A 9728-nucleotide genomic window follows, 5' to 3' on the forward strand; every position below is an offset into this window, starting at 1 on the left:
GTACAACCTCAAATAAAGGAGTCTCAAGAATTTCTTCTGAACCCTCTCCACCATAAGGCCATACTTCAACTGATGCAGTGCCCAAACAATAGACCCACTCAAGCCTGCTTCGAACTAAAGAATTAAATAAAAGTTTTAATACCGTAACATCCGAAAAGACTTCAAAGTCTTGCTCTGGGGCGACTGGTTTTCACGTTTCTTTGTTATTAATCTGTTGTCTGGTTAAATGGTGTTAAATTTTTGTTGCAGTGCAAGCGACTCATTTAGTTATTGGTATAGTTACTTTCAAATGATACTAACACCATTGCAAAGTGAATTTTAGACAGAAGAATCTCTTCCTTTCTACCTTTCTCTTCCTTTTTCTACGTCCTTTCTCTACGTTATCTAATATGCAGTGACATTTTATATGTCCAATGCATTAATATAGTGTTTTGTGATACATTTTAAATTATAGCAACTAGGTTTGATAGCCTGGGTGGAAAATAAGAGAGATTGGAAGGGGCGCCAAGCAAGACAAGGCGATTCAACAGGTGTGCTCTAAGTACTGTCGGCGATAACGACCGTAGGCAATAAACCTACCTGCTTCTTGTGCACGTTAAGTGTTACCACATTAGTTATACAAAAGATGGCTTGAAAGCTATCATGTTTCTTTTTTTTTTTAAATTGGCACTACAATCCTGAGTGGAACTAAGCCGCCTCACGAAGAGATTTTTGTTTTACGAGAAATGGATGTTAATAATCACTTGCCCAACATATTATTAGGTCCAAACACACATTGAAAAACAAAACATGTGATTTTTTGCCAGACCCGGGAATTTGAGCATGGGACCCACGAAATTATAAGCCTGACAGTGAATAATTATTTTTCGATATAGCTTTGGGTAGGTTTAGGAAAAAAAGTTTGTTTCGACAATATAAAAATATATTTTTTTTCAATATATTACTTCATTTGAGTTCCGAAGATAATGGCTTTGTTTACTTCTATAATATTTAACATTTAGAAAATAAATATTGGTAAAAGACAAATACCAATTTATTAGAAATATTATTCTATGTGTACGATTAATAACAATAAATATAATTGCATAATAGACACTCTTCATCGTCAAGTTTGTGGAGGCCGTTTTGTCTCTAATCTCTTGGTACAAACCGAAGAAACATTCCATTTTTAGAAGTGGGGGATAGTGTTAGAGTTTGCCACTCGATTGGGACTACTGTTTCTGCGCATCTTTCCACCCTGAATCTCTTCAGAATGTGAATTATTCCAATCCGGACCTGCTGGAGACCGTACCGACCTCCTGAAGTCAAAATAATCAATGTAGGTAGTATCTATTACATTAACATCAATAATCAATTAATGATTTTGGTGTACCTCAAGGTTCAATGCTTGGACCAGTTTTGTATTAATTTATTTTATTAGTGATATTGTTCATGAAATGTGCTAAAATTTTAAATTGTGTTTTATATGTTATTTTCTAGCTAGATTCATATTATGTTGATAGCATTGTGGACAGATGTACACTAATACCTCGCGAGAGGTATATACAAATAATATAAGATAAAAGGTAGTTTAAAATTTGGGTTCTCATTTCACCAAAACCAAAGCACTGTCTTTTTTCTTAGCAGGGCAGTCAGTATATTATTATGATGCCAAACAATTTATGAAAATCAAATAAATTCACCTATGCAGTTTCTTGGACCTTCGCCGAGTGGTAAATAAGTAAAAGGTATAATCTCATGAGCTCTGTCTTTGGAAAACCTCTCCGGAACAAATTTTTCTGGATTTTCGAAATATCGCGGATCCATTTGTAGTCCCATTAGTGAGATGTAAATAAATGTTCCTTTCTCAATGACAAAAGATGTTCCCGGTACTTTGTATGTTTTTGTGCATTCTCGGTCCAAAAATGGTAATGGTGGATATAGACGAAGGGTTTCTGTTACAAAATACAAAGGATAATATTATTTAACAATAGTGAAAACATTATTCAGTACTATTCTACAAATTGATTATTGGTTCGTTACACATGAAGGATTTTATGCGATTATAAAGATTCAAATACATTATGATGCATGTCACGTACTGTCACGACATGCTGTCACGGCGACAAATTTAGTTTATGGTTTCATCATTCCGCAGATTATTTTGAACGATCACTATCTCTATAAATTCAATGATGGAGAGTGCACAACTCTAATGTATTAGAATTTTGAATTATTATTCATGCCGATTTCAATTAATTTTAACAGTTTCTACATGTGCGTTCCTACGTTAAAATTACTTGCGATATTGCATCCATAGATAATATTTTGAACAGAACCCAACCTGTAGACCATAGATAATAGACAACATTCTTATAGAAAATACATAGTGCCAACCACTAAAAATAAAAAACACGCGATTTTGACATGAGTCGAAAATGTGTAGGCACGTAGAAAATGATAAAAAAAATTCATTGAGTCATGTGGGTGTCAATGCAGCGTGGTACGGGTGAGGTGACCTCATTATTGTTCCGGTGATTTTGGCAGATTTTGCGAACTGACTATGTTCGTTTAAAGGTTCAAAATGTGCTACGGAATGGGAGCATCACTCTGATAACATTTTAAATAGGTACCAATAAAAACGACATTATACCTTTTTTCCGTAGCGGCAGCTTACTGTAATAGCATAACGTGATCACAATATATTTGAACCTTAAGAATCAACAACGTATGTTTTATTAAATAGGTATTTATTGTATATAAAACAATAGTCATGACTCCAACGTTGTTCCACTCCGTTGTTGACTCCAACAAAGTTGCTCCAACTAATGCTAATTCTGTATCTACTGCAAATTGTTCAAGTTGTTGTTTGGATGGTTGCTGTGGGATTTCATATTCAAAACCTTTATGCAATAAATCGATTGCTCGATTAGAAAACATAATTAATTGTAGATAGATTTGAGGCACAGCGATCTAATTGTATTGTATACACAAGATAGTAGAATCTCCGCTACACACAGGGTGATCTGTCGCTGCGAACCAAAAGTGATCGCAGCGGGTAGTGATAAAGTTGTACCAAATTACAAAATCGACCACGCGATGGCGGAAGACACGGAGTTATTTATTGGAAATCTTCAGTTTTCTCAGGACATGTAGTTCCTTGAAACTTACACGTGACATAAGAAAATATAAAAAAAAATCTATCTTCATGAGATTGACGCTCAATACAGAGGCGGTGGTACTCCCCAAATCTTTCCCTTTTCGTATCGATGTCATGTACCCAACATTATCTTTTTTTCTATTACTTGTAGAGCTAATAACGTAATGCTTATTTTTGAAGAGTATTTTCTCTGCTATTTTTTATACAATGCGATCTGTCATTTATTATATTTTTTTCTCTTCAAAGCGTGCCAAGCAAAATCATCCCACGTGCCATAGGTTCGCCACCACTGGAATAGAATGTACACAGAAAGCTAGTAAAACAGATGTGTTATGAAAATTTTGATTAGTTCTATTACCTGATATGCACATATTCAAATAAGACATCTCCTGTAGTGCTTCATAGTTTAATTCTCCATTCGTTGCCTCCAATGACTCTAAAATTTCCGTCACTAGGTTATCCTAAAAAGAATTCATCACAACACAATTTGATTAGTACTCTAAACTGATGGCAAAAGGTTCATAATGACTTCAATCACAGACTATTGCAACATAAAAAAACTCATCAGAGGGTGAAATATTTTGTTATCTTGTAAATTAAAATACATCTGAGGTCACACAATGCGGGAAATGCGTCACCAAGATATTATTTTGAAAATCCCTGTACTTACCTGAAATACCTACTAAAACAATATACTACTTAAATCAAAATAATATATTGCATTGATTATAAGACATACTCTTAACTTTAAATTCTGATAATAAGATTAAAATAACACTTTATGTATGGCACAGAGAAAATCATACAATGACAATAATATAATATATCTAACTTCTAAAAGATGTGAAACCTTTCTATACACTAAATTTAATACAATTGATTAAAAAATAATCAATCGAATCAGAAACAAAAATTAATCAATGTAATTTTTGGTCACCATCTTGGGTTCTAATTACAACATATCACGTTTAGCTTCGAATTTGTATTCAGCACCATAAAATACAAGTCTACACTGAAAATTAATCAAATCTAACAGTAATTATTAGAAAATTGAAATTTTTGAATTGAGGTAACTCGAACAAAGGCCCATAGTACTATAGGCCCTTTTTATGGAGAATACAGAAATGGATTCCTCACGGTCTTGTCCACAGTCGAGCAAATTTTCATTTGGCTATTTTGTTTCGTTACATTGGTAGAACATTTTTTTGTTAACGTGTCAATGTCAGATTGGTTGAAAACTTGAAAAATTGAAAACTTTAAACCCTTGTATCTCAAAACACACTGTTGGCTTATGGGTCTTTGTTCTAGCTACCTCCTCAATTGCCATTTTGTAATTTAATAGAGGCTCCTGGGTAAATTTTGAAATGGCTCAATATCTTAATGACCGTTTAAAAAAAAAAAGATTTTTTTTTCGGTTAGGTACATGTTCAAACACACGCGTTAACATGTTCTTACTCCCTACTTCAGTTTTAATTTGTCAATTTATGGCTACGGCCGTATGTTGTAGCTTAACCACTGGGGAATGCCAAAAGAAATGGCATATTTCAAAAAAACACTACCTTATTCTTAGGTCAATAATTATTATAAAGCAATCATTATTCGTAAAATGTTTATCATATTTGAATGGTCAAAGACATAGCTTATAATCAGTATCTTTAGAATTATCTTCAAATGTGTTAATCTTGCCCATTTTTTGAATAATAAAATGCCTAATTCTTGTCAAACTTGGGATCACAGAGATTATCAATATAATTTTTTATCGTAAATATTTCACTATAATAATGTCGACATAAATTATACTGATGGTTTTATAAATGCGTTTAAAAATTAATAAATGAGGCGTCTAATTACAAAAAGCGACAAGTCCACAATTCAATATTTTCGGGAAACAACGTTTTTATGTTTCAAGCTCCAATTATTATTTGTTTTAACGTGAGATTATTTTCTCCGTTGTATTCTATGTCAAAATTAGAACCAAATGGGAATTTGTTTCAGCCGATAAACTCTTAAATGTAATAAATATAGGCAAAATAAAATTGGACCTAGCGCTATTTGTACTTCACTTTTTAATTTACGCCGCATAAGGCACATATTTCCGTGGCACTGTCATAAGTTTACTAGATGCTTTGGCATGGGAGACGCCCTTTTCAATATTGAACGTTCCCTTATTGGTTGAATTGAACACGGACTTGGCGCTTTTTGTAATAAATCGAGACTTAAAATATTTTTTTTCGTAGGGTTATGTCGGGTTTTGGAATTTATAGATCAATATATATTATGTAAAATTATACAAAGAATACGTGCGTATTTTTTTCTCGATTTTGACCAAATGTGGACTTATCGCTTTTTGGAATTAGACGCCTCAAATGTAAAAAATCTTAACACCACTGCACATTTATGTACTGAAATATGACTATATTCTAAAACATTAGAGCGAGAGGTTTAAAAGAAAACTATTTTATATAATAAAAATACTTTATGCACAATAAAAGCCCCATTTTGACCTACGCTGAGCATGTCCCCCCTTAATATTATTATAAATAATTAACAATGGCACCTGTGAATAAAACCTATAACTATTTTGTTAGCACACTTTGTCCATTGCAGAGAACTGCAAGTTTTTAAAAAAAATTTCATTCACACAAAAAAATATACAGAATAATACAGTTTGTTACTGAAAGGCCATATCATGCAATTAAGGGTTATATAGTTACATAATCACCTGGATTTCAGGATGGAGAGCAAGCTCGTACAGCAACAGAGTCATTACCGTAGAAGATGTTTCATTACCTGCCGTGAAAAATACTGCCACTTGCGCCACTAAGCTGTCTCCTCGAAATTCTGTTGGGAATCGAACCATGTAGGTATTGTTATAGATTATAATATTATGATATTAAGGGCTACCGTATAACGGAGAATCCTAATTCCCTAATCTTCACTTTTATGTTTAGTCTTTAGTCTTAGGTTGGGTATGCATCACCGTTGCCAGTTCGCGTGGGAATGACCAAACCGTTCTTTCTCTCAGTATTGTTTGCTTGTCGCCGGTGTTGCTATGTCCACTGCTACAAGTGTGTAAACAATTCGCAGAAGATACTAATATTGTGTTTGCCGAATTTAAAACATGCGAACTATGTAAAAATCAAATGTTTGTAACCAACCGAAAGCATTCACTACTTACTCATTATAGAATCTTCAGTTTCTTGATCTGTGAGATTTATCAATGCACCAATTAGATCGTTCCTGACTTCATTTGTTTTTTTTCTTTTGGCTACTGTATCCCAAAAGATGTTTCGCATCCATTGAGAAGTCTCTTCATTAAATATTTTGCACCTGAGTAACAGTATGAACATTTTATTGACAGTAATAAGTTTTGTTGTAGCTTTCAGTTGTTTTTTTGTTTGTTTACTTAATTCAATGCATGCAAATCATTGAAATGAATCCTGAATTCATTTATGTATATTTTCTTTTAGCTATGTCTGCAGTATCCAAGACCAAGTTTTTTGTCGTTTTTTTTTTTGTTTACATCCACAAAGGAATATTTTCGAAAAGGTTTTATCTTAATAATAATATGCTCTCAGCTAATTTGTATAATTTTTTAAAAATGTCCAATACCCTCAACATACATTTTTCTTTTACTAAGGTTTTTTTATCAGTCCATACAAAAAACATAAAATCGGGGGTTCACTGTACTTAGAATAATAATTCTTTCTTTCTTTAGACCATATCCGATCCTAATAGGATCATATGGGCCACCGCAGAGTGGAGGTTTGTATTAACAGATTTTTTAGAAATAGATGTTAGCCACTTGCTCAACCTATTAGGTCCATACTGTGACTCCAAACGCAAATTGAAAAACAATATGTGAATTTTTCAGACCCAGGATTCGAACCTGAGACCCACAACATTAGAAGCCGACGCGTAAGCAGGTTGACCATCGTGGAGTCGTTACTAATAATTATAATCGAATATTTAACTTTGAAGTTGATTTATTCAACTTGGTCACCAGTACACTTGTATTCATTTAATCCTCAATCTATAAGTTAGTTTATTCATTTATTTTAACTTACTTTAGGATTTTTGCAAGTCCTTGAAGGAAAAATATCGACATAAACTCAATTAATCGACGATAATTAAGACTAAATAATTTTTTTCTGAATATAGCAAATTCAGATTTCGGATCCAAAAGCGAATTCCCTTTTAATCCATACGCAGTTGTAGCAATGACATCAGTTGTGTAGTTGCTTGTTAAATCTTTAACTTCTACGGCAACATTCCCTTTTTTCAAAATGGCCGTTTCTAGATCATTCCCGATGTCGTCCATTAACCCAAACATCAACCTCATTTTAGATGACGAAAACAACGGAGTTAACTTTGATCTCATAACTTTCCAGTGAGGGTTCTTCCCAAAAAATAAATTGTCAGAGCCCAACGGATCATAATCTCTATCTGCTTGTGTAGTTCTGTCGTCGAAATGATTGAAATCTTTGACCAAAATCATCTTGATCAATTCTGGTGACATTACCATGAGAGCTGGTTTTCTGAATACCCATAATCCAACATAATCATTCCCGAGGCCTTTGTCATAAATCTCTTTGAACATTCCCCCAATGTCCTTTTGTAAGAATGCCCAGCTACCGAAGTTTCCAATAATCGGTAACGGTTTTATGAATTTTACTCCTCGCTTTTTCCAATAATCGAATGTCCATGTGAAATAGACGTAGACAATTGTCAGTAATGTGAAAAGATATGCCCCGATCTCCAACAACCAACTCGCAAAGATAAAAGGCATCCTGTGGAAGAGTATTTTATTATTACGATATATTATATGAATACGTGTATTAATTAAGGCGCTAAGTACCAAAAACAAAAAAACTGACATTTTTATAGAAAAGTGTTCTACATACTAACGCCAATAACTTCAACTATGGTCTAAGTGCCTCAAGCAAGTAAAAAAAATACAGCAAACTATTTAAACCTGTCGACGTTGTAACTCCGTTGGCCTGTTTTATTTATAATGGTGTAAATAGCACTACAGTGGTCAAACTCATTCAATATAAAATGGCTGACGATGGTGTGTTGACACTTGCGAGTTCTTAATACCTAAAATTATAGAAGCTGCCGTGATTGCTTCACACTGTAAAACCACATTTTTCAAAAGGTCTGCTTCATGAAATTTTACTGCAATGACTCAGTATTTTGTAACTACAGACAATACTACTTTTTGGTACTTAGAGCCTTAATTAATACACGTATTCATATGATTACCATGAAAAGCTGAAAAATGTACTGTTTCTAATATTTTAATAGCTAGGTAGAGGTATTTCGTTCTACAGGGACACTGTTGTACACTAAAAATGATTTGCAGTTGTGTTGGTGTTCTTTGGTAGTGTTGACACAGGGTGTGCATGAAGAATTACGGTAAATAAGCATATTTTTATGACTTATTGTTTTAATAAAATATGGAATAAAGTGCGTACATTAGAACGTAGGTACCTGTATATTATTTACTTATACTGATAGTTACAATTCGATGAAAACATCTTGTATTATTATTTATTTAGTTGGGATTGGGAATATACAATGTTTTGGAATTTATGAATTAGCCTCAACGATATCATTATCGTTATTTAACAGATTAGTTATAAATTTATAGAGAACTAAACAATTAAAGACAATTATAATACCGTAAATACATAATTTTGTTGGCAATGTCATTTAATTTTACATATAATCATTAGGACTTCTGAGAACAATTACAAATGGCATTTTCAACTATAAGTATAATGCTGTCAAAGTAAAATAAATAATAGGAAGAACATAATTTCATACATTGGACACTAAATACGCGCCCAGCTATATAGATAGCCAGATAACAGTCACTAGATGAACACACTGTAGACGACTCCAAAGAATGAGTTTATGACCTGTTTATGACCAGCGACTCTTAATAACAATAGAAACTCCGCCCTTTACGCCCCTGCACCGTACGTCTAACCAATTGGTGATAAAGTAATAATTGCAGGCGGTTCTAAGTAGGGTTTTATTACAGACCTTAATGCATACACACAAATAATACCAATCCAGATGTGAAGCAATTTTAGCATACAACAGTGACTCTGTAAAGTGCGTGGACTATAGGTAACTAATAACTGTTAACAAAATTAAAAATATACAATAGCTACTACTTACTTGCTTTCGGGATAAAAAGATACTATTTGAAGAACAGCCACATAGAAATTAACAAAAATTGGGGTAAATTGTTTAATTTATTTCAATTATAGAACCAGAAGTGTCAAATTTTTAACTTATGATAACATTATCTACTTATAATGAAATTCTGCAAGTCATTGAGTAGAGCGATTTAATGCAGATGTAGTCAATCAAACAAACGTAATAAAATACTTACTATAGCACGTGGTTAAGTAGCGCCAGTGCCCACAGATGTACTACTCTTTAATTAGCATTCTTCAGAAATCTATATTAAAAAAATGTTAAAATCTGCGTGTAGAACACGCATAGTAGAAACTGAACATACAAATTTAATTACTCAATATTTTAGTTTGGTGAGTAGTGGAAAGAAAGATTCTTC

At 33.1% G+C, this 9728-nt stretch overlaps 1 protein-coding gene across 1 annotated transcript; it reads right to left on the reverse strand.

The window, feature by feature from the left end:
• Positions 1 to 906: 906 nt before the first annotated feature.
• LOC147065139 (cytochrome P450 6k1-like) lies at positions 907 to 9437 on the reverse strand. The gene is made up of 7 exons (XM_085956479.1): positions 9329 to 9437; positions 7207 to 7929; positions 6318 to 6469; positions 5862 to 5980; positions 3498 to 3600; positions 1683 to 1934; positions 907 to 1298 (listed from the first exon to the last, which is right to left on the reverse strand). Exons 2-7 carry the CDS (start codon positions 7926 to 7928, stop codon positions 1132 to 1134), a joined length of 1515 nt encoding a protein of 504 aa, XP_085812605.1. The 5' UTR covers position 7929; positions 9329 to 9437; the 3' UTR covers positions 907 to 1131.
• Positions 9438 to 9728: the final 291 nt, after the last annotated feature.

Source organism: Rhyacophila brunnea, unplaced genomic scaffold (assembly GCF_057557595.1).
Source record: "Rhyacophila brunnea isolate RB1 unplaced genomic scaffold, BYU_Rbru_1.0 scaffold_6, whole genome shotgun sequence".
In the NCBI taxonomy this organism is placed as follows: Eukaryota; Metazoa; Arthropoda; class Insecta; order Trichoptera; family Rhyacophilidae; genus Rhyacophila; species Rhyacophila brunnea.